Source organism: Miscanthus floridulus, chromosome 1 (assembly GCF_019320115.1).
Source record: "Miscanthus floridulus cultivar M001 chromosome 1, ASM1932011v1, whole genome shotgun sequence".
Classification (NCBI taxonomy): Eukaryota; Viridiplantae; Streptophyta; class Magnoliopsida; order Poales; family Poaceae; genus Miscanthus; species Miscanthus floridulus.
In genome coordinates, this window is record NC_089580.1 from 112,835,912 (window position 1) to 112,862,244 (window position 26,333).

Genomic DNA, 26,333 nt, shown 5'->3' on the forward strand with positions numbered 1-26,333 from the left:
GAATGTTTGCTTCTATTTTGTTCCACTTCTTAATGGTAGTCGGGTAGCCACCTGATCCCAAGTTATGGTGGTATGTCTTCTATTGGGCATTACGTTGGTTCTTTATCACCCGACTCACACCCTCTTTCGACATCTTGTACTATACAAACTCATCCCAATAGGGCCTCTACTTTGAGATCAGGCCTAGGACAGTAAAATATGGTGCTATGTTCTTCTTGACATACATCATGTATAGGTGTTTCTTCCAAGTCTGAAATAGGGTGGCCATCTTCTTCATTGCCCAATCCCTAACTCGCTCCTTCAATTCATCACCATCTATTATATCATCATAACCATCTGTTTGGAGCGTGAAATGTTCCAAGACATCATTCTAAATTAACGTCTTGTCATGATCGGAGACAAAACTGATATGAGGAGCATTGGTCTTCTTCTTCCATTCACGGGTACTGATCGGGAGCCGGTCCCATACAAGGTAACCATAGTGGTGCACAAATTTCGTTTTATTTGGCCCCCCGGTTTGCCTGTATCCACATTGAACTCCGAGATGATGAAGCGGCCCTCCAATGGCTTTTTGGGACCTCGAACATTTTTACTCTTCGTTGTAGTTGTTGATGTTGATCCAAAGGGCTACAAAACATAAACATTATTTTTAATGTCATGAGCACACATAAGACATATGATAATATAAATAGCTAATAATAAAAAATATATACTTGACCAATATGTTGTTGCTCATTTTGTTCAAGAGCTAAGTACTGACTCCTGTCATCTGCATCCTCTTGCACGTTATTTTTAGCACCATCATCGCCAGCAACTTGAGTGCCAGTGTTGATTAAATTCATCATCAACTCCTCCTCATCCATGTTTCTCGGGTCGGCCATCTATCTTCAAAAAACAAAACCAATATATAGTACGTCAAATCTTTGCTTACATGCGTAAAATCTACGAACAATATGCATTATTAAATCTTGCCCCTCGGTCACGGACGCAATTCGCCACACTAGGGTGAACTACGTCGGTACTAGGGTGAATTAGGGCTATACATAAATGGCCGAGGGCAAATTGCGTCGGTGACTAGGGCGAACCACGTCGGTGACATCAACAACGTGGTTCGCCTAAGTCACCGACACAATTCGCCCTAGTGTGATTGTTTAGCGTTAACGATAACGATAATACGAATGTTGATCGACTAGGCTGCGAGAGAGGGTGGTGTGATGAGAGTGACGGTGCTCCGCTCCGTCGTATATATGTTTGTACACATGGGTGAACAAGGGCAGTGGTGCTCTGCCGTATAAACCCTAAACCCTAGGGCGAATGAGGGTGGCGGTGCTCCACCGTATAAACCCTAAACCCTAGGGTGAATGAGGGCGGCGGTGCTCCGCCGTATAAACCCTAACGAGGGCGGCGGTGCTCTGCCGTATAAACCCTAAACGTCATGGAGCTAGCCGAGGAGTGAACTTCTTAGCGACCGCGCCGCACGTCGTGGAGCTAGCTGAGGAGTGAACTTCTTCTTAGCAACGACTGCCTCGGCATCGTGCAGCTTCTTAGCGACGGCACCATGACGCGCTCCGTGAAGTACTCCGCGCTCCCTCTCTTGGGCAAGGTGTCGTCCAACCTGCCCGTCCAGTGGAAGGACGTCGTCTACAACACCGTGCACGTGCTCTGCCTCCGCATGTATAGGCCCACCGATGACAACACGACGACGGCCAATAAAAAGCTACCGGTGCCCATCTACTTCCACGGCGGTGGCTTCTGCCTGTGTAGCTTTGAGCTGCCCCACTTCCATGCCGGCGCACTCAGGCTCGCCGCGGAGCTCCCAGCGCTCGTGCTCTTTACCGACTACCGCCTGGCACCCGAGCACTGCCTCCCCACGATGCACCGCGACGCCAAGGTCGTCCTGTCGTGGCTCCACGCCCAGGCCGAGGCTGACCCATGGCTAGCCGACGACTTGGCCAACCTGGGTAGGGTGTTCATCTATGGCGACTCGGCCGGTGGCAACATCACGTACCACGTCGCCGTCCGGTACGGCAGCGGGCAGCTCACCCTCGACCCCATCATCCGGATCGCCGGGTGCGTCCTGCTCTGGCCCTTCTTTGCCACCGAGGAGAGGATGATGTCCAAGGCGGCTGGCCTTGTTGACGAACATGGCGTGGCACTGTTCGACCAGGCGTGGCGCCTGGTGCTGCCCGTCGGCACATGACCCGGCGGCCAACCTGTTCAAGCCGGACAGCGTCCTGCTGGACGATGTTGCCTTCCCACCGCTACTCGTCATGGACCCGGACCAGGACGTGCTGCACGACCGCATACAGGACTATGCCGCTAGGTTGACGGTGATGGGGAAGCCAAACTTGCCGTGTTGCCGTGTTCAGAGGGGGCCAGGGCCACGGGTTCTTCATCTTTGACCCGAAATGCGAAAGTCGAGAGAACTCACCTCAAGACTGTGGAGGCGCACGCGGTGGAGGGCTTGTCGGCGCGAGGTGGGGTGGCGACCGGTGGTGGTGCGAGGAAGAAGAGGAGAAAGGGCGGCTATTTGATGAGGAAGAAGAGGAGGGGATCGATCTACGCCAGACACTGGTGCATATATACCAGGGAGATTTACTCCCGGTGCCAGCCACCAGCCGGGAGTAAAGGTCCTTTACTCCCGGTGCGTGTTACCAACCGAAAGTAAATGTACCTTTACTCCGGGTGCTTGTTACCAACCGGGAGTAGTTGGTAACACGCACCGGGAGTAAAGGGTTTTTTTGGCAGGCCACGAAACTGCAGCCCATCTTTACTCCCGGGTGGGCTTCCCACCCGGGAGTAAAGGTGGGCTGAAGTTTCGTTTCCTGCCTGTTTTGAGCAAATTTTTTTAATAAAATGCAATAGTCTTGTTAAATACATAGTAAATTAAATAAAAGGCATAAAATTATTTTGTTAAAAATATGGATTTTTTTTCTTTATTGCACATAGGAAAAATCTATAACCTAATTTTTTTTTATTTTTTGTTATAATTATAAAACATAATGTAACTAATATTTATTATTTCATTAATGCAAAAATGTAGTGTTTAATTAAAAATATTAAAACTATTGGTTTTGGACAGGAAATTTGTTTTCACATCATTTTAACGTTAATATTTTAATTTTTCATCACTCAATATCCTAATTTAACTTTTCGAGAGAGAAATCCCACCAATTCAAACATTGATTTAATTTGAAACATGACATAATAAATATCTGAATTCACAATTATTACATAATATCTCAAACACACACTACATTAAATCACTATATCATCAAGTGGGCACAACAGTGAACTTCTTCTTTACGTATGTCCCTTGGTTATGATCGCGTCGTAACCATGGAGTGTCCTCATCATTTACCAAGATGCTAGGGTCTTTGTTCACTTTGAAGGGTGGAATTCGGTCATCCTTTTCATAATCTTCTGACATGTCCGACTTGTCCTCAATTCCCACGATGACTCTTTTTCCTGAAAGAACTATGTGGTGCTTTGGCTCTTTGGTTGAGTCATTATCATTTTTCCCTCTTTTTGTTTGGTAGACATATCATTGACATAGAACACCTGATTCACATCCTTGTCAAGGATGAATGGTTCGTCTTTGTACCCAATATTACTAAGGTCTACTGTTGTCATTCTATACTCGTTGTCTACTGTTACCCCGCCTTCGGTCACCTTGACCCATTGGCACTTGAACAATGGGATCTTCAAAGTAGGTGCATATTCTAGTTCCCATATTTCATCTATGCGGACATAATATGTCTGCTTATTCCCATTCGGGTCTGTGGCATCTATGCGGACACCACTGTTTTGGTCGGTACTCCTTTTATCTTGGGCTACTATGTAGAATATATTCCCATTTATCTCGTACCCTTTGTATGTGACGATATGCCATGATGGTTGCATAGCCAATAAATATAGTTGCTCATGGATGCTCTCATCACCTTGACATTTTTTTCGCAACCAACCGCCAAAAGTTTCTATGTGCTTACGCGTAATCCAAGCTTCAGTCTTCCCTGGAAACTTGAATTGTAAGAGATCCTTGTGTGTCTCAATATACGGATCTACCAAAGAGGAGTTCTGTAGAACTGTGTAGTGCGCTTTATTGAAATAATCATCCTCCGTACCAATATATGTTTTCCTCCCTAGTGTCCCCTTTTCGCTTAGTCTCCCCTCATGTCTCGATTCAGGAACACCAATTGAGTCAAGGTTGAGAATAAAGTCAACACAGAACTCAATGACCTCTTCTGTTCCATAGCCCTTGGCGATGCTTCAATCTGGGCGAGCACGGTTGTGAACATATTTCTTCAGGACTCCCATGAATCTCTCTAAGGGGAACATGTTGTGTAGGAACACAGGACCGAGAATGAAAATCTCCTTGACTAGGTGAACTAGGAGGTGTGTCATGATATCAAAGAAGGAAGGAGGGAACACCAACTCAAAGCTGACAAGACATTGAACCACATCATTCTATAGTTTAGCTAGATCAGTTGGATCAATTGTCTTCTGAGAAATTGCATTGAGGAATGCACATAGCTTCACGGTGGCTAGACGTACATTTAGAGGTAGAATTCCTCTTAATGCAACTGGAAGTAATTGCGTCATGAGAACATGATAGTCATGGGACTTTAAGTTATAGAATTTCTTCTCTGGCACATTTATAATACCCTTTATATTCGAGGAGAATCCAGATGGTACCTTGATGTTGTTTAAGCATTCAAACATGATTTCCTTCTCTTTGCTTAGAGTGTAGCTGGCAGAACGTAGGTAATGGCGTCCATCATCTGTCTTCTCTAGATGCAGGTTGTCTCTTTATCTCAAACAACATAGGTCCTATCGTGCTTCAAATGTGTCCTTAGGCTTTCCATACACACCCATGAAGCCTAGCAGGTTCACACAAAGATTCTTCGTCAGGTGCATCACGTCGATCGAGCTGTGGACCTCTAGGACTTGCCAATAGGGTAGGTCCCAAAATATGGACTTCTTCTTCCACATGGGTGCGTGACCGTTAGCATCGTTCGGAACAGGTTGGTTACCATGTCCTTTTCCAAAGATGACTTTCACATCATTGACCATATCGAGTACATCCTCACCAGTTCAGTTGCGAGGCTTGGTCAGGTGGTCTGCCTTCCCTTTAAAATGCTTGCCTTTCTTTCTTACGGGGTGATTTGCAGGAAGAAATCGACGATGGCCAAGGTACACGACCTTTCGACATTTTTTCAAGAATACACCTCTAATATCACCGAAGCAGTGTGTGCATGCATTATATCCCTTATTTGACTGTCCTAAAAGATTACTTAGAGTAGGCCAATCATTGATTGTTACGAACAACAATGCTCACAGATCAAAGTGTTCCTGTTTGTACTTATCCCACACACGTACACCTTCTTTATTCCACAAAATGAGAAGTTCATCAATAAGTGGTCTCAGGTACACATCGATGTCATTGTCAGGTTGCTTCGGGCCTTGGATGAGCACAAGCATCATAATGAACTTCCGCTTCATGCATAACCAAGGAGGAAGGTTGTAGATACTTAGAGTAACATGCCAAGTGCTATGACTACTATTCTGCTCTCCAAAAGGGTTGATACCATCTGTACTTAAAGCAAACCTTAAGTTTCTTGCGTCATTTGCAAACTCCGGGAATTCTCTGTCGATTGCTCTCCACTGGGACCCATCAGCAGGGTGTCTCAACATATTGTCTACCTTACGGTCTTCTTTGTGTCATCGCAACAATTTTCCATGTTCTTTGTTTCTGAACAGATGTTTCAAGCGTGGTATTATAGGAGCATACCACATAACCTTGGCAGGGATTCTCTTCCATGGACGTTCGCCCTCAACATCACTAGGGTTATCTCGCCTGATCTTATACCGCGATGCATGGCATACCGGGCATGCATCCAATTTCTCGTACTCTTTGCCATGGTACAGGATGCAGTCATTAGGACATCCGTGTATCTTCTTGATTTCTAGCCCCATAGGATAGGCAACTTGTTTTGCTTCATAGGTAGTGGCGGGCAATTCATTGTCCTTCGAAAGCATCTTCTTTTGGATTTTTAGTAACTCTCCAAATCCCTTGTCAGATACACCATTCTTTGCCTTCCATTGCAGCAATTCTAGTGTGGTTCCCAACTTTTTCTGCCCTGCATCACAAGTTGGGTACAATAATTTCTTGTGATCTTCTAGCATCCGCTCGAACTTGATATTCTCCTTTTCACTTTCACATTCTCTTTGTGCGTCACGAATGACCTAACAAAGATCATCAGTAGGCTCATCTTCTGTGGCTACCTCTTCTTCAGCTTCTCCCATTGCAGTATCATTGAAGCACGCACCATCGGGAATAATATCATTGTCATCCCATTGTTCTTCTTCACCTTCTTCCATTACAACGCCGGTTTCTCCGTGCTTCGTCCAACAAATATAGTTTGGCATGAAACCCGACTTGAACAAGTGTGAATGAAGAGTCCTTGAGCAAGGATATTCCACCGTATTCTTACATATGGCACATGGGCAGCACATGAAACCGTCGCATTTGTTTGCCTAGGCCGCACGTAACAAAGAATGCGCCTTGGGAGCGGCGATCGGCATTGTACATCCAATGCTGGCTCATCTGCATTATATGACATAAATACCATATTAAAACCTAGATCATAATTAATTATTTATACAACATGCGTGCCACCACAAAAGGTACAAATTTATGAAAGCATCGCTATAATGTAAACAATCCCAACTACCACTAAAAGAACTAAAGCTAAAATACATTTCAGGAGCACAAGGATTTCGTGACCAATCTCAACTAAAACAGACAGATCCCCCGATTGTGCAACATCTTTGGGCTTCTTCGGCTGAATCACTACCTCATTAGCCGCCGTATCTGCCTGTTGTGCAAGATATTTTTGCACGAGTTCAACATACTCTTCCTCCCAGTAGAAGCCTAAACATCGTCCACTGCCATCCCACTGAAATTAAAACAAAAAATTAGAACTTTAATCACAACCATCATGAAAATAGGTATAAACTAACCATAATCATTAAATACGATAAAATAACTCACATTGTGATCCGGACACTTGTAGAAGATACGATTCTTGTTGGGACCCTCCTTCTTCACTCAGTACTCCATCACAATCTTTGTCTCATCACGACACTTGCCGCATGGAATAAGAGGGAGGCCCAGCCTAAGTCGCTTTGGAAACCCATGAGAGGCCGAGGACCCGGAAGCAGTTGCCTTCTACTCTCTATACTCATTTTTTAATACACTATAAATTTCTCATTTTATAAACAAATAAAATTAAGAAACTATAAAATTATCTATATCTCTAAACAATGATATTTTTAATGGTCATTGTGTTCTCGTCTTTTACTGCGGTAGGTAAGTAATTCACATGATATTTCTGCAAATTAACAGAAGAATGGGAGTGTACACACATAACAATCGATTATCATTTATATTTATATATATACTACGTTTGGGTACGGTGATTGACAGACTACTGTGACGATATCAGGACATGTGAATAAATAACCATCCGTACTACTTAACCTTGCTTACGTGATCATCTCGGCGAGTATTTCTCCACCGGATGGCACCGTACTTGGCCACGGAAGAGCTCCGATTCTACAAGGAAGGGAACATGGTCTTCCATGACCGTTGCCGCTCTTCCTCATAGAATCAAAGCTCCTCCTTGACGTCCGTTACCGCTCGGCAGAGAACATGCTCGCCGAAATGAACATGGTCCGCTAGTTCAACTAGCTACTTTAACCTTCCATCATGTAAATATGCAAGCTTGAAGTGATTTTGAGCTCAAATTACTTACAAATGAAAAAACCACAATAAAGAACCATATATATATATAGTGAACAAAATGGGATAAGACAATGATAAAACATGAGAGTATGAAGTTGGTAACCTTTAAAACCGAAGAATCGATGGAGGAATCAAAGAAATCGATGGAGGAATCGAAGAATGGATGGAGAAAGAGCAAGAACACTGCTTAAATTTGAACTTAAGCTCTCGGGCGGGCTCGAGGAGGAAGAAGATGGCCAGCAGGATTTATAGCTCAAAAACATGTTTTAATAAATAACCATCCGTACTAGTTGACCTTGCTTACGTGATCATCTTGGCGAGCATTTCTCCACTGGACGGCACCGTACTTGGTCAAGGAAGAGCTCTGATTCTACGAGGAAGGGAACACGGTCTTCCACGACTGTTGCCGCTCTCCCTCATAGAATCAAAGCTGCTCCTTGATGTCCATTACCGCTCGGCAGAGAACATGCTCACCGAGCTAAACACGGTCCGCAAGTTCAACTAGTACGGATTTTCTATAATTTTCTAACTATTTTCTAAGTTTTTCATTTCATAAAAAGTTAAAATAAAATGTTTAGTCGTGGAGTCCATAGAAATGACCATATTTTGACCTAGCAACGCATTATCAATTGTCATTGCGTTGCATTGCACTCTGGATCGGACTCCGGACAATAAAATACTATGGTCGATCGATGCCGTTCTTTGTCGTATAGTCGCACGGCGATGGCCGATGGACCCGTTCAACCACCAAATCTGTCAGGCCCGGCTGTTCGGGCGTATCGTCAAAAGAGAATGGATTTGCTTCCTATCGCACGGCCTTGCATTGCATCTGTCATACCAGTCGGAGGCACTAGTCCCTATACTCATTTTTAATACACTATAAATTTCTCATTTTATAAACAAATAAAATTAAAAAACTCTAAAATTCTCTATATCTCTAAACAATGAAGTGTGCTATGTATGCTACAAATGAACGGTGAATACTAGTTTTTAATAGCTACTTTAACCTTCCTTCATGTAAATATGCAAGCTTGAAGTGGTTTTGAGCTCAAATTGCTTACAAATGAAAAAAAACCACAATAAAGAACCATATATATATAGTGAACAAAATAAGATAAGACAATGGTGAAAAATGAGAGTATGAGATTGGTAACCTTTACAACTGAAGAATCGATGGAGGAATTGAAGAAATCGACGGAGGAATCGAAGAATGGATGGAGGAACAATGGAGGGAGGAAGTAAGAACACTAGTGCAGTGAGCTTCAAAATGTGCTGAGCTCAGGCTTGGGGAGGAAGAAGGAGACAGCCGGGATATAAAGGGGGGACCTTTAGTCCCGGTTGGTGGCTTCAACCGGGACTAAAGGTCCCTCCCAACAGCTACTGCGCTAGACAGAGGTGGCAGAGACCTTTAGTCCCGGTTGGAGCCACCAACCAGGAGTAAAAGTCTACCTTTAGTCCCGGTTGGTGGCTCCAACCGGGACTAAAGGTCCCTGCCACCTTTGTCTGGCGCAATAGCCATTGGGAGGGACCTTTAGTCCCAGTTGGAGCCACCAACCGGGACTAAAGGTATCTCTAGTCCCGGGCGCAAAAAATGCTGGGACTAGAGCCCATTTTGACCGAGGATCAAAGGTCTGTTCTCTACTAGTGGTTATTATTCATCAAACTATGATTAGGCCTATTTATTCACCTTAGTATACGATGAGTATTTGCCAATCCTTCCGATAGCATGATAACTTTGTTGTGTTTCATTGCAAATTCGTCGATGAGCCCCAGGTGGCTAGCTGGGGTCGCCGGGCGGTGAGTCCACCCGAGACGTACTCTACGCCTAAACAAAATATGGCTCCACTAATGATTTTTTTAAACGAATCAGGCATGAGAGCTGCCGATTATATTAAAAAGTAGATAAAACTCACACCAGATAAAAATAAACAGAAACAACATTATCAACACGCACTGAAAACTCCAACTTAAAGAAGAAGAAAAAACAACTCTAGCCGGTCGGATTGGGACATCGACTTGAGCCACAACTCAACAAGGACACACGCTTCACCGCCACCTAACCACCATGAACTGGTCACTACACTGCACTGCCATCCCCCAAAAGACAAAGCCATCAAGACGAAATCACCCTCGTCATTGCTTCCGCCACACTGGACACCGAAAACTTGAATCCTCAGCTAGGCCTCCACCTTTCTCGCCACGATGGAGGCGGCCGTCACAGATTGATAGGCACGAGCTTCCAAAACGACGCCTCCAAGGAGGAACATGACGCCACTGGCACCACCGTCGCCTGACTAGGAGGTCAAGGTTTTACACCCAGGAAGAGCACGCCACACAAAGGGAAGAGGGCCGATCGATTGGCGCTTCCAAGCAAGAATACAGCGCCCGAAGGCGCCTCCGCCATCGGTCCACTGGACATAGCTTTCTCCATGGCACCTCAACCCTGTGCGCGGCGGTGGCCAAGGCCCTTGTGTACTTGTTGTGTCAGCTCCGCCCTGTTGGTGAAGCCAACCCATTGTTGGCTGCCATCGCCGACGTCGGAGCCGCCGCCCATGCGCCAGCACAAGCACCGGTCGAGACCACCGCGTCCCCAGCACCCGTCATCCACCCCCATGACACGGCAGCTGCAGGGGAAGAGGCTCGCTCCAGGCCGCCCCTACCACGCCTGAGCTAGGCCTGCGTCGCCGCAACGCCACGCCGGGGGGCCGCTCTCTCATGCTGCCAAGCCGCTGCATGCGCCTCTGCGCCGTCACGGGGAAAGGGACCGGACACTCACGCGAGAGAGGCGCCGGCCAACTCACGTCAGCTGCTTGCGTAGCCTCCGCCCACACAGTGCCCTCGCATGGACCGCCGAGGCCGTCGCTGGGAAGCGCCCTGGCGCCCCCAAATCTGGATCTGGAGGGCCGAACCGCAGAGAGACCGGATCTGGACGTCGTCGCACAAACCCGAGCTCGTCGTAGCTTCCCGATGTCACATCTGCGAGGCAGTATCGTCACTGCCGAGACAGCCACCGGCAACCACCGCCAGCAGTCGGAGACCAAGGGGCCACCCTCGCGGCGAGGAGAAGGGCCTCGCCACCGCCATCCTCGTGGGCGCCGAGCCTAGCGGCCAACTCCGAAAGTGGCGAGGGGAAGGGGAGGACGGCATGTGGCGGTGGCGGCGGCAAGTCGGGGGCTACCGCCCATGTCGCCCCTTGCGAGAGCAACACGGGGGTCGGGTATGATTAAGTTATTTGTTTGGTGGAACATGTGCACCAGGGTTAGGTTCTTGATTTGGCACATATGCTTGTATTTTTCTTGAATTCCTTAATTAGAAGAAGAAATGGTGTTGTTTTTTTTAGCGTGGCCACGTTCACGTGCTCGTGGATAGCAAGATACTTTCTATGACTTCATCAATCCAGGTTAATTTGTCAGCGCTGCCTTTTGAAGGTAGTTGTATATATATAGGATACTGGAAGATATCTGTACACTACTGCAGGACTACAAATAATTTGAACTTGAATTAACTAGAGATAACGTGGATAGCTTGCAATTAAGAGGTTAGAAATTAGTGTGATAAAATTAATTCTTCTATATTGTGAGGATTAGCTTTATAAGATATAGAAGATACATGCTTATTAACTGCTTATGATTATAAGCGTACTGCACGGACATATATGTAAACATCTATATTTATTAAACTACAGTAGTGATCAGCCCAGTCTATGCCTTCGCGAATCCATGAATCCATGAATTCGATGGAGCAGAGACAGAGATAGAGACATCGAAGCTTTATTTGTAACTTTGCTCCATTTACGTTGGAGCCTTGGAGGTTAGAGGATCTCAATCATAGTGGAGTAGTGTGGTGGTGGTGAGGGTCACGGCAGCTGGAGGTCAATGGAACGATAATGTGTTCTTATGCCGTATAAGAAATCAGAAAAAAGCCTACATATATGCATTGTCCTAGGATCATGTCGAGTGATCAGTCATTTGATTGCGGGTAGACGTGACATTTAAATAAAAGAGTACTCTCTCGGTTCTTAATATAATGCATTCCAAAAGTTTTTCGAAAACTCAAGAGAACACTCAAATGGCGTATTTAAACCCATTAAAAAGTTTCTCTTGTAATTCTTGCAATTTTGTTTCTTTCCTTCTGTGTATCCTGATTGTACTGTTGAAACTAGTTGTTTAAATTAATAAAATTCCAGTATGGCTCTTACCCCTCCTGTTTCATCAAAAAAAATTATAGTTTCCTTTTTTATGACAAACTTTGCCAATCTGAGCATGCACACTACATATGATACATTATATTTCAGTACAAATTTTAGAAATCGCAATGCACTGTTATTTGAGGGAGTATATCTTAATTAGCTCGTTGTAAACTTTTGTTCTAAGTTACATTTCTCTAGTTTTGATCAAGTTTATAGAAAATACATAAACACCTACCACATCAAACCAAATTCAGTAGAAATATACAATATGATATATATTAATTTGATTTGATATTAAATATATTTTAATAAAGTTTTATATAAATTTGGTCAAACAAATTAATTTACCGGAAATGGGGTAATAACATAATATAATGTTAACTGACCTTTAGATACATCATACATGCATGATTACACTTACACGTCGTCGTACACATGCATGATTGCTAGTTACATGTATGTACGAGGCTAGGAGCAACAAATATAAAAAGTTTGAGGTACCATGTTCGCTTGGCTGATAAGCCATAGCTGAAAGAACTGTTGGCTGATTTATTGTAAGAGAAAAATAATATTCGTTGGCTAAAAAAGTATGTCTTATAAGCCAAGCGAACATGATGTATCCTGCCGTCACTCCAGATCATAGAGGGGACAAGGAGCACTAGCTAGGAGGCAGTGATCGGTGGATTGTTGTGGTGGCAATTGCACCGGAAATAAGGGCGCGCGGCCGACGCCGATGGCCGGGGCAACGACGGCCGGCCGGCAGCAAAGAGCGCACTATATATGTCCCGTCTCCTGTTGCTGGTTTAGTTCCATCGCGGGCCTGACCATCGTACCTAATCTCCACTCCCACTCAGATATATTCTCTCGACAAACTTGTCAACTCCTACCTGGTCCTAGCTAGGCCTCCTTGTCCATAATTATATAATAAGTTGTTCCATAAGAAAAAACTTAGCGACCATGCTTTTGACACGGACATGCAGTACTCCCTTGGTTAGTTTGTTTGATACGGAGGAGTCAAATATACAACTTTGACTCGATATTCACAAAAGGTTATTGCTCTCTTGGTCACTACAAAATTATCAATGCAAGATTCGTTCTGGTCGAACTTTATTTATTTTCACTAGGTTCGTAGAAAACCGCAATGTAACCAGCCACAATCCAGTAATCGGTAAGCCTCTTGGAGCTGGTGGCACAGTAGTGGAATTCCTTTGAAAGACACGGACAGGGTTGTGGTTGTTTCTTTCTTTCCAAAGAAGCCAATTAAGAGACGAGAAGGACGGACCAAGGAATCGATCGAAACATTTTCTCAAACCCTTGCATGCCATCGACAAGCCCAACATGGATACTTGTGTGGAGATCGTTTCCCATCCCAGAGACCGGATCGATCGGTGGCTCGGTGCACCAACCACCAGACTTGTTTGCTGTAGATGCAGCCAATCAGCAGCTGGTGATGGATCCATTGTTTCTGACTCTAGTTTGGTCCTAATATAAGGGCTTGTTTGGAACGCGGGAAAAAATTCCTGTTTCTGTGTTTTTCCTGTGAAATTGAATTGATTCCTTCGAAATTCCTACGTTCTAAACAGACCATAAAAGACCCCAGCGCCGCGCACTCATCATGCATGCATATGGTTCCGATCGAAGGTTTATGCCTCCAGAAACTAGAACGCCTCGCTGTGGTGGGTTTGTCTTCCACGTACAGCACTCTGGCACCGTCCATGCCAGTGGATCCTGTCCTATGCACTGGAAACTAGCTAGAAGAGAGCGCCTGCATATATGCGGAAACAGCTGATCGAATACTCCCCGCGGGCCGGCAGACCAACGCCTGGGGCGAGAAGACTAGCTAGCTAATGGACAAGACGAGAGGGATGTCAAAATGACACTATATATTTTCATGTAATTAATTAAACAGCCTAGATGAATTTTGTAACTTCCTTCCAAAATGTTATGGTTTTCCTTCTTCTTTTGAATGATTTTGTTTTCATGTTTTCAAGGATGGGAAGCGCTCTCGAAGAAGATGACTACGGCTCCTGTACCAATGCAAGATATGACGCGCTGACGAGAGAGCAACTCTTCTCCTAATAAATCACGCACGCTATGGAAAGCCAGCCGGATCGATATCAGCAACCAACTACGTGTTTTATGTACAAAGTAGCCTTGTGTTATGCCCATATCTAGCTGTAAAATATAAGTAAATGGGGTCCATGTCACCTGACTATATATATAGATCGATCGCGTCGTAGTAATAAGCTAGTGAATAAAGTTTTATATGTATTGCTAAAATATGTAAATAATAGGGTCCATGCATGTTTAATTTGGATCCCATAACGAACTGTTTGTAATAATATCTAGGCATATAAAAGCTGTAAAAAATAGCTTGTAGTAAAACAATAAATAATGATGATGCATGTTTTTTAGTCAATTTCTCCAAGTCATAGGTGTGGTTGCTATGTAGCATACGCGGGCCTGCCCCACCTACCATAAAAAAAACCCTACTAAGATCCAAAACCACTTATAAAACCTATACAAGATCTATCTAGATGTGCACTAAGTTGTTCTAAGTATCGCTATCTTTGACACAAAAAGAGTTTTGCACCCTATATTCCAACCATATCCAATAAGCTAGCATGCTGAACTAAAAATGTAAAGCGAGCGCGCACACACACCAAGGAATGCATAATAAATATAGAAACATAAATGAGTTACTGCCGATGATCCTTTCAGTATTCTTGAAATCCCATTACCACTAAGCTAAAAGCGTCCTTCAGGTTTTGCAAGGCGACGGTGAAAGTGGACAATGAAAATCATGTTGGTCACCACTGGTCTGCAAAATAGTGGTGATAATCGATTAAAATTTTTAAAAAACATGCTTGTGTTGCTGCCACGCCTATTGCTTGTGCTGCCATTCATGCTGCTGCTTGTTACGCCCACGACACCACGATGCTGCCATTGAATGTTGCCACTGCCGACTAGATCTGCCGCCACCCTTGGTGCCCCCGAGCTCACTGTCGTGGAGGAGAGCCAGCTGCCATGGACGAGGGCGCTGCACTAGTGTGGTGGGACGATAACCGTGGGGCACCACCATAACTATTGGTCTCACCCATGCCGCCACCAAGGTGTCACGCAGTCCATGCCCAAGGGGCCGCCCCAAGGGACGAGGGCCGGGGGGCCGCCCCCTGGGGCCACAACCGCGCCCATGAGGGACCGCTGCTAGGGGGGCGCACCATGGGCTTATATATTTTTTGGCTAGTCTCTTGGATGGCACACATTCAAATAGCACCCTCCCAAAATTTCTTACAAATTTACCACCGGATACAGAAGAAATCTTACAAGTTTGCCAAAAACAACCTTTTTTGCATGTGTGGTGTGCTAGGTCACGATGCAAGCGTGGAGGCGGCTTGCAAAAAGATGAAGCTGCCCTACCCTCAGCAACACTAATCGGCACGGTCCTTGTCTCTCTCTCGTGCCCAATCCATTCGGTGGAGCGTGGAGGCCTCCTTCACATCGTTGTCCCGTGCCCCCAGCCGCCAGCCACCGTCATCGACCTCTTCCTCCATCGCTGAACTTGTGTCCCACGCCAGATGCAATTTACGCCAATGCGCCCTCATTGCACAAACTCATTTCCCGCGTGGGTTTGCCTGTGGATCTTGCCTAGGGTTTGTATTTGATTCGTACTTTCGTAGAATCTCTGGTTGGGGGGAATCTTGTGTGGTTCAGTGTAGCACATGAGGTGCTTCTAGGGGGTGGACCCCTTTGCAATGGAGGTGCCGCTGGTCCGACTACCACTAGGGAAGGATACAGGGTTCCCTCTAGTCAAGTGCCCATGGTGCAAAAGTGCAAGGGTGATTGAGCTTGTGGCCAAGACAGATTTGAACTTTGGTCAAATTTTCTTCAAATGCCCCTTCAATATAGAATATGTAAGCTGAAACACAACATGGCGGAAACATGACATACATCGCCAACAAGTTCACAAACATAAAAGGTTCATGCCTCTTACAGAACATGACATAAGGTTCTACAATACCATAAGTGTCTACAATGTCCCTTTTGCATGAACATGGAGTTAATGTTTTGCTATCACTAAGTACATATACTTGTGGTAAGAATATCATAGGGATCTACCTCACCCACTATACACTCAAGTTATTACATCTATCATTAATGGTCTATCCCTTGAATGTCATTATGCTTAATTCCTATCATTACATTCATCCCTGCTCTAGCCATGCTGGTATATTGATTGATAGATATTCCTTTGTTACTCAATAAATCTTTATTCTATTGTTTCCTTGTGGTAAAATATAAATAATGATACCTGGAATACTCACGGTGAAATGCCACACTGATGTTCTGTGCACTTGTGGAATATTTAATATTACATTTGCACTCACAACCGTCAACATCCCCCCGAATCCGTGCATGGAGCGACCCACCACGTCCACGACCATGCGTCGCACTTAGGAAACTTAACCTTGGGACGGCCCTTAGATGGGCTCGAGGCCACTAAAAGGGTAGGGGAAGGTCGAGATTGGCCTCAAGCGACTCTTACTAGTGGTGTGGAACCTCTTGACCATCTCTCCCTATGTTCAAGTCGTTGGCTTCGAAGTCGCCTGGGTTGAACCCCTCTAGGTGGAAGGCATCTTGCCCTTTGGTCGTTACAGAAGGTGGTCGGGGACCAATGAGTTTGATGGTTGATGATATATGGGACGTCTCTCGACGAGGCATAGCCAAACTTCACGTCGATTGTTGGAGGATATCGGGTCCCACTCGAATTACCAATGACCTCAACGAGGAGCACCGCTCGACCAATGAGGTTACAGTGGACAGTCTCTCCCCGCGTGGGGTGAAAACAAACCTGGATGTAACAAGGCATCATGACCTCTCAGGGTCAACTAAGACACCTAGGAAGAAAGGAGTTAGGTCCCCATGACCTCGCTAGAGGTCGGGGCCAAGCCCCGACTAGCTCCTCCCTGTGTCCACGGTCGTTGACCTTAAACCAACTCTAGATTCTCATAAACCGGTAGGGGCCAATGACCCCCTATGGGAGAGATCGGTTGGCAGTCACCGACCAAAAGCCAGCTCTGGGGTCTCACAAACCGATAGGCGTCAATGACCCCTATGGGAGAGATCGACTAGGCATACGGCTAAGGATCACGCAATGGCACCTTCCTTGTGAAGCAATGTGGAATCCAAACAAAACACGATCACGGCTTGGTCGTGCACAAATCAAGAAGGTCCTTGACCCACGAGACAAGGCTCGATCGAGGGAAATCTCAGGATCAAGCAGAGGGAGGTCATGAAATGACCTCTCACACAAACATGGCAAAGCGATCCTTCCAGCCTAGCGACCTTATGCCTAGGGCTAGATATCGATCTAGCTCGACTCGTTATGGCTCGGCTCATTATGGCTCATTATATAAACGAGCCAGAAGACTAGCTCGGCTCGGTTTGTTAGCGAGCTCGAGCTAGCTCATTTGGCTCGTGAGCCAAAACACAAAAACACATAACATAAAGATTATAACCTCAAGTTAGCAACAAACATATCACATGCATATTTAAAATAGAATAAACAAAATACATATGAATTTTGGACTTAGTCTCGCATGAGCATGATGCCGTGGGTTAGGCCGTGTTTACACCAAAAATTGGGAAGAATAACGTGGGAACTCGAAGCTTCCAAGATTGTGTCATCAAGGAATCGATTGCATAAGGATCGACATCAGCTGATTCAGATGAAGCACTAGAATCGGCTCTCTTCGAATGACGTCAGCAAAGAACGACGATGAGCAACGGTTGGCGTCGAGAAAGACATGTTGGACTCTATAAAAAGGGAAAGATTAGGGTTCAAGTTATCTCAAGTTAGGAATGTTTTATACCAAAGGTTGTAATAAGTCATACTTGAGTATGATTCATGCTTAGGTTCCGGGTATAAATATTGGACCCCGGCTATTGTAAAAAGGACATCGAATCAATCAATATCAATTACTTTTTTTGGATTCACGTCAACCCTTAGGAGTAGGAGTATTGTAGATCCCATCAAGTTCTTCAACAAGCATGGCTGCATCGGTCTGGTCGACCTCCGGCTTGTCTGTAAGTACCATCATGGCTTATACTTCTGTTCATAAGGCTGCATCGGTTAAGTTCGACCTCCACTGCGAGCCCTAGCATTAGCTAGTTATCGATTCTTATCTAGTTCAAGTACGGCTGCATCGGTTAAGTTTGACCTCCACTGCTCGAATTAGATTAAGGTCAAGTTATCGACTCTACCTAAGGGTGGCATCCTTCTGGTAGATTCATCAAGTTACCGATCTTGCTGATGTTCTTATTTTCATTAGTTTTTAGCAATATCAACCTGCCCGATCGAGATCGATCTAGATCGACCTCACATCCTTTTAGTCCATCGTTTATTTTATTACATTGCGATGGTTCTTACTCTATACGACGGATTATGTTTCATTGACTGTTCCACTTCCATCTTGGTCGTGCATAGTACGCGGCCAAGGCGTGTCTGATCTTGAGAAGGTTTACTAGCTAGTTGAATCTGGTCCATAGCTCGCTATTATGGATGTATCGATCCAGTCGACCCCTACTATTAGTACTTTAGATCAGAGGATGCTAGTTGGTTGATTTGCTTTCGACCAGGCATGACCCTGGCTGTTTGTTATGCTCGCATTGGCTAAATAGCCGATCGCCCGTGCTTTAACGCCTATAGTGTGTCTCCATGATTCTGTTAGATGTGAATAGATCTGTTTATTTTAAAGGTTTGATTTGTTGTCTTTATCACGGCTGCCATTGATCTGGTCGAACCCCATTGTTAAAGATAATGGGTTAGGTCTGATGAGTTTATAGGTCTGTCCATGTGAAATAGTCGATTGTTCACATGTTGTAATCTCCTTTTCTACCTGATTCGGCTATTTCAGCAAATTTGTTTGTGCTTTCACACGTATAGCATGTCTTTTAGAAAACATGTCAACGTATAGACGGTTTTATGGATTCTTCGGTTTAGTTTGTTATTATTATAACACCCTAGGTGTTTGGCTTCCACATAATTGCATTTCATTTCATAAACATATGCATCATCTATGTCATCATGCCATTGTCACTGAAACATACATATGCAACATTCACAAATTCTGAATGTTTCATACTTGGTTGCTTATGAATGGTAGTAGTGCAACATGTGAATGCAACATGAGTTTCTTATACCTTGAAACATGGCAACATGGTAGTAATATGACAAGTATAAAATAACAACAAAGTCATGAAACATGTGAAACATTGAATTGCAACATTTGGGTGAATTGCTTGTTTTGTTGCTTCATCACATGTGATCATTTGAAATGGGTATAGCATTTGTGTAAAGTGGTTGATTATGGTCTAATACACCTTAACTACACTTAGGGTAATTGTTGGGACATTGTTCATATAGATCAAAATGACAAAAATGCCCTCAAGTGGAGGTTTGACTTGAATTGACCCTTGGAGTGCCACTGTTTGATTGATTCAAAAGACCAACTTAGAGACCTTGCATGGCTGTGCACTCTTTACCAAAGTTGTAGCTAATTTATCAAGGAACAAAAGTTGTTTTATGATCATCTCATGAAAATGGCTAGAACATGCTCAAACATGGCCCACAAGTCAGAATTCCATGCTGATTTCACACTTGGAAAAATTACTAAGTCATAATCCATTTTCAGTTTGATTGAGCCATCTTTGGCTTGATGTAACTTCTGATCCATGGCGATTTAGATGATGGTCCTTGAAAAGAAGTTGTAGATGGATGGTAGGCCTACATTTTTCATGTACACAGTTTTTGCAATGGGTCAATCGTTTAGCCGTGTCGACACGTTGAAGTCATGCTGTCAGTCATAGTCATCGAACTCTGAATCGAAATTTTAGAAAATCGTCAGAGTCGCCGCGGCCAACCGCCGCAGGAGCTGCTTGCCGCGTGGCATGCATGCTCTGCCGATGCCACCACGTCGCATGTCCGCGCTCCAGAAGAAGGCCAGCGCCTGCCTGACGCACTCGCCTGCTCCAATTGCTTCTCCTTTGCCTTCACCGCGCGTAGCGCCGAGTCGCAGCCACCCTCCATTGCCGGTCGAGCTTCGCCACCGCCTAGCTCATGCGCCTTTGTAAAAACGCGTTGCCCAGTTCGCCTAGAGCCTTGCTGTGATCCCCTCTACCACCTCCACCATTCAATCGAGTCTTGGTAAGCGTGTATTCATCAATTCTTCCACCGCCGCCATGGTGGGACCTCGCCGGAGCTAGCGCTCCACGTGGCCCACTGCCACCGCAGCCTTACCGTCCCTTCTATCCCTTGCACTAGCTACTATGAGCGCTGCTGAAGCTCGTAGGGTCACCATTTAGGGCTGCGACGCCGTCGTCTCGCCGGAGCCGGCCGAGCCGTGGCCGAGCGTCGCCATGGCTGTCACCACCCCTCTTGCTGCGGTGATAGCCAAAATTGATGGCACCGCTTGATGCGCATTGATGAGGCGAGCACTGAAGTACCGCTGGACTCACCGGAGAGGCCACCGGCGACGAGTTGCGCCGTCGTCTCCTTCTCCTCCCCTGTCTGTCTCGCTGTCGCGTGGGTCCCGTTTGTCAGCCGTTGATGCCAAGGCGGGAGCTAGCCTGGGCTGCGCCGTGTCTGGGCCACGCCAGTGCCTGCGTACGCACGCGCGTTGTGGGCCGCCATTCTTTCGAGCCGGCCCAGTAGCTGAGATAGGTTTTCTTATTTGTGTTTTGTTTTATTCTTTTCACTGATTTGTGTATATATTCAAAAAATGTATCTCCTAGATGGTAGATCCCAATGATGTGGTTCCAATTTTGTTGAGTTCATGATAATGTCTAGTTTCTATTAAAAATATAATCCATGCCATGTTCTGTTATGAAAAATGGAGTTGCTAATTATCTCTTTTAATCATGAAGGAAATAGGGGTGATTATATCTTTTTCTATGTAGCTCCAAATGGCATGAAATTTTTATGGTGTACTGCTCATATCATGAATAGCTTGTAGTTAAATTTTCATATATTTTGGACACTGTATGTAGGAGATAGAAAATTCTCTTTTTTGCATGGATGGATCTTGTGTGAATTTTCATAATTTTTCTATAGATCCAGTAAGGGTAAAATTTGGTGAGTGCTATTCTTATGCTAGAATGATGCTAGGAAAAATGTGAAATCTTTTGCTTGATACTTTTCATTAGGGTTTCCTAATTATGCTAGAAATAGACATGCCACCTGTTATTTTGGGTACAACAAGTTTTGCTTGCCCAATGGCTTTGAAATTTTTATGGTAGACTATGTGAAGCATGAGATAGCTACTGTAATTTTTGTAGATTTTTTGGAACAATTTTACTATATATTGCTTTAATCACCTAATTAACTAAATAAATTAGAAAAGGATATTAAATAATTTATTTAGAAGTTGGCACTATACTTTCTAGTGTTCCTCTAGTATGTGCAACAAGTTGGTAAACTTGGTTTGGTCCAATTATGCTTTTGCATCATCATTAAATAATTAAGTTAGTAACCCTGTCATTTCTGGACAGATTCTAGGTTTACTGGAATTCGATTTGGTTAACGTAAGGATCATGCTTTGATGTTTACAAATGATTTGTAGAGATTTTCATAAGCTTTCCAGAATGTCCTCTTGCAAGTCATTTGAATTTATAGAACTCTGGTTATGATTGAATTAAGGAACTATCCGTGTGCATATAAAACTTTAACTATTGTTTTAAATATGCCGTTACTATTTCTAAGTTTGTGGTAATGTTCCTAGGTGTTAGGCCTTTAACTGAAGATGAGCATCTTTATCTTAGGTTATGCAAGTTAGGTAAGTTGATCTTGTTCTTCAAGTTAAGATAGATACATGTTTTAAAGTGATTTGAATAGAGCTATTCTTAATCGGTAAACGAGTGTCCAGTGATGCTTTCGTTAAACACTTACTGTGATTCGTTCATCATGAGCATCATGTCATTCCTTGTGCACCCATGATATTTATCTTGTGCATCGGCATGCAATAGGTGTATCGGAGGGTGTGACACTACTGGAATTCAAGGAACCGAGCGAGCAGCAGCAGCCAACGCCGGAGGTTCAGGAGGTGCAGCCTTTAGGAGAAGTGCCAGACGAGGTCACCGTTGAGTGCCCGGATCACCGTCCATGCAACTTTGTGAACGGCAAGCCCCAGAGCATATTAAGCCTCCTAATTTCCGAAATGCAGTTAAAGTATTATTGTTACATATATATATTGTTGCATTAAGTTTAGGTGTTGGATGCAAACACTTGCTGCATTGATTATCCAATCCTGGTCCAGATATTGATACCCTGAATCCTATATAGCTCGGGCTCATGTAGTGCTTAGCCTTGCTTAATCATGGTAGAAGTCAGATGATTTCCTGTCACCTACGAGATATAGGGACATACATATGGCACGGTTGGCTATATTTGCTATCGTAGAAAAGAACCAGTCTTAATTTGAAATGAAGACCGGACGAAGGCTTGCCGGTTTGCAGTGACTCCGTCTGTGTCGCTTAAGGACTGAATCTTGGAGCCTTTCCTGTTCATGTTGAACACATGCCTCTCTCTTAGTTGGCTGGGTCTGGAGACCGACCACGAAGCCAAGTAGCTCACCTCAGGCCGGGAGTTGATAAGTATAAAGTGCGCCTCGGAAGGGAGCCGTAGGTGTGAGTCCAAGGGTAGGTGATTTAAAAGTCCTAATCGTCCTGGCAGAAGGGTAATCCCTGAGAGTGCTGGTGCTGATCGAACCCGCGAATTTGGTTCCTGAGTTGTCCCAAAGGTGACCCACAGCTACCCTTGCAAAGTATGCCAGGGTGAGAGTTAGGAATACCCCCTCAGCTAAGTTGTAATTCGATTCGAGTCGCCGTCTCTCCCGGTTAGTGAGAACTTGATGGGCTTATCTCCAAAGTAGATACAATAAATAACCTAATGGTTCGGAAATAATGATATAATGATGACAACCTTATTATACCTGCTATGGTTAATATTGATTGCTTCTAATAAGTGAGTGCTCTAGTATAGGTGCTAATCTAGTGGACAGGTAAATGATGATAAGCTTGATGCTAAGTTTAAATTGGTTAGTATAATCATAAGCTCTTTTTATGCAACTATGTCAAGCTCGCCCACCTCATAAGCCTTGCATGACCCTTGGTGTCTTTTATTTCTGGTTTTAACGGGTAAGTCTAGATGAGTACCTTCTCGTACTCAGGGTTTATCTCCCACCTGTTGCAGATGACCAGTTCTACTTTGGTTGCTGCAAGTACTGCCATCTCCCAGCGGGGGATGAAGACTAGACCGTTGGGCGCGGTCTCTCCTAGTTCTCATACCTGATGATGCTTTTGTGGGACATGACTCAGATCTGGCAATGTATTTGAAACTATGAAGTTATGTACTAAACTATGTTGCTTCCGCAAATTCAAACTTGGTTTGTAATATTTATTTGAACTCTGATGGATGTAATCCGAATGCTACTTGTGAAATGTTGTAATGAATGATATGTTGTGTTGAACCACTACGGTCTTAGTTTGTATGTCGAGAGTTGGTTGAAATCCTTCATGATTTCTGGACTACCAGGATTATGGGAGCTTAAGTACAGGAATTTGATCGCTTTGGTGATTGTTTTTGTACTTACGTTCTTATGATTTGGTCAGTTCTGTTACAGCTGGCATCAGAGCAAGATTCGACACTAAACATGTCATTTGTGTATTTAAAACAAAAGTATTTGTGAAAATCCTAAATTAAATACTAAGTATTGCCAGTGGTCATATCCCTTATGCCCAAATAAGGACTCTTAGGTGGCTTATTAAAGTACTAACTTGGGGGTTCCTGCTTGTTTCTATTTCATCGTCCATACGGCATGCTATTGTATGGATGCCATCCGCTTGGGTGGTAATGTATGGATCAAAATACCTCTATGCTCTGGTAAGTGGGAGTTGTGAGAGCATGACCGTCCAACCGTCGGTCTAGGAGAGAGTAGTTGTGGTTGCTCGCATACTTACATGTTCAATCATGTATCTATGAGAGTACTTAAATGTGGGTATCTCTGACGGGTAGCTGTGATACTAGAGTATATGCATCGCGGGATGTATGTATGAAAGTATTTAGTTTACATGCCTTTTTGGGAAATTATTGGGCTGAAATGAAATTTTCTACAGGTACACTAACAACGTATTGTTGTAGATCGACTAGCTACCGTATATGAGAGAACGTATGTATGCCACCGTATATTTCGCTAGCCTTTAAATTTTTCTAGGTTTGTGAGGATGTACGGATCGTGCATGCATCATGTTCAAGCATACATGGCATTTCTTGCATTACTCCCTCCTTTAAAATATGATTGTCCCGACTAATTAAATTTTGTATCCCTTAAATGATTCTCCCCTTATGTTGCAACTTTTTGCTACAGATGGCGCGCACGAAATTCACTGCTTGCAAGTCCACTAGAGGCAGGGCGCCTCGTCACTAGTTAGCTCCTCGTGAGCCCCGTCCAGAGCCAACTGAGGCAGAAAGGCTGAGGGCAGAGCTGGCCCGGGTGACTGCTGAGAGGAATGCGGCTCAGCACCGTTCGGAGCAAGTAACACAGGAATGGGATCAAGAGACCCTGGAGGTTCAGAGGTTGATAGTTGCTCACTGCAACTACGAACGTATGTTGATTCACGTGCTGAACCAATGGAATGAAGCCTGGCATGAAGAGAATGTGTTGAGAGCACGACAGGTGGAGCTAGAGCAGCAGTTGGCAGTTGCCAAAGAGTACAATGACCATCTCCATGAGGAGGTTCACCTGTTACACAATAAACTTCACCCCCTCCTGCCACCTGATGATGAGGATGAGATGGGCTCTGGTGTCATCATGGCTGAAGGTGATGATGGCATTGAGGTCAATGGACCTGAGGACGTTCCACCTGATGAGGAGGAAGATGAGGAGTTAGAGCCTGCTAGTGATGAAGATGGAGGAGAGATCTTCGACACTGACTTCGAGGACGATGCATAGTTTAGCTTACTACTTAGCTAATGCGCTAGAGCTAGTCTTTTGTTGATCCTCATGCTTGAACGAGTAGCTTTGTAATAAGTTAATCATTAGGATGTAATATCAAACCTTAAGTTATCTTTGATGTCAGTGGGAACCTCTATGGCTTGGATGTAACCTATCCATCGTGTTATGCTCCATGTATGTGAGCCTTTGACAATTTCTGTCTGTGCAGTCTATCGATCTCATTACTGGTTAAGTTCATTGCATTAATGTGTCAATTGATGCGCTTGATGAGTTGTGTGATTGTGATGGATGATTGTGCCTCTGTTGATAGTATAAATTCATTTTCTCCATTGGAGTCAGTTTGGCATAATTATACAATTCATCTACAAAAATTTCCACATCGTCAGTGCTCATTGGCTATACATTTTGTAGATGGCTTATAACCTTCGTCGCGGTCGTAGCATGGGAGATGAGGAACAACCACCTCCTCCACCACCCACACTAGCTGAGCTAATGTAGACAGTTGTTGAAAGTTAGCACATGCTAGCTGAGGCTATGCGCCATATGGCTAACCGCGATGATTGACATGTCCACCAGGGACCCGAGCCAAACCAGTACAGCAGCTTTAAGGACTTCATGGACACAAAGCCTCCTATCTTTCATGAGGCAGAAGAACCATTACAAGCTGATGAATGGTTGAACACGATAGAGCAAAGGTTTGGATTGCTCCGTTTGACAGAAGGTATGAAGGCCTCGTATGCAGGACACCAGCTCCAAGGCCCTACAGGCATCTGGTGGACCCATCACAGGACCACCTTCCCTGCAAAAGTTGAGATAGTTTGGGACCAGTTCTAGGCAGCTTTCAGGGGATATTTTATCCCTCCTGGTCTCATGGCCATTAAGCATACCGAGTTTATGAAGCTAACCCAAGGCAACAAGAATCTTAATGAATACCTCTAGGCATTCAACAACCTGGCAAGGTATGCTCCTGAGTTCGTGGATACTGATGCTAAGAAAATAGCTAGCTTTAAGAGGGGGGCTTTCCCCTAAACTGATGAAGTCTATGGACAACTGCAAGTGTGTCACCTTCAATGAGTTTATCAGTGACACCCTGACTCAGGAGAATAATGATAAGATATATGCTGCTTCCAAGACCCGTAAAAGAAACTTTGAGGCAGGTGCTTCTCAGTCTAAAGCACCAGTGGTATCCAAGACCCAGTATCGTCCACCCAATGCTAATGTCCGGTACCGCCCACCTCAGAAGAAGAATCAAGCTAAAACTGGTTTCTGCAAGGGGTACACAATTTCCTTGCCAAAGAATACCTCTGGGCAGGGCAGCTCCAATGTC

General features: G+C 44.5%; 1 protein-coding gene and 1 pseudogene across 1 annotated transcript in view; both read left to right on the forward strand.

Moving 5' to 3' along the window:
- LOC136491187 (cell number regulator 4-like) overlaps positions 1-14,386 on the forward strand; it is a 33,946-nt gene extending 19,560 nt beyond the window's left edge. Inside the window, exon 4 of the mRNA XM_066487429.1 lies at positions 13,988-14,386. Coding sequence (XP_066343526.1) covers positions 13,988-14,052 — 65 coding nt within the window. The 3' untranslated portion in view covers positions 14,053-14,386. The remainder of the gene's footprint in view (positions 1-13,987) is intronic.
- On the forward strand, positions 1,315-2,628 carry LOC136510459 (carboxylesterase 15-like; annotated as a pseudogene).
- Positions 14,387-26,333: the final 11,947 nt, after the last annotated feature.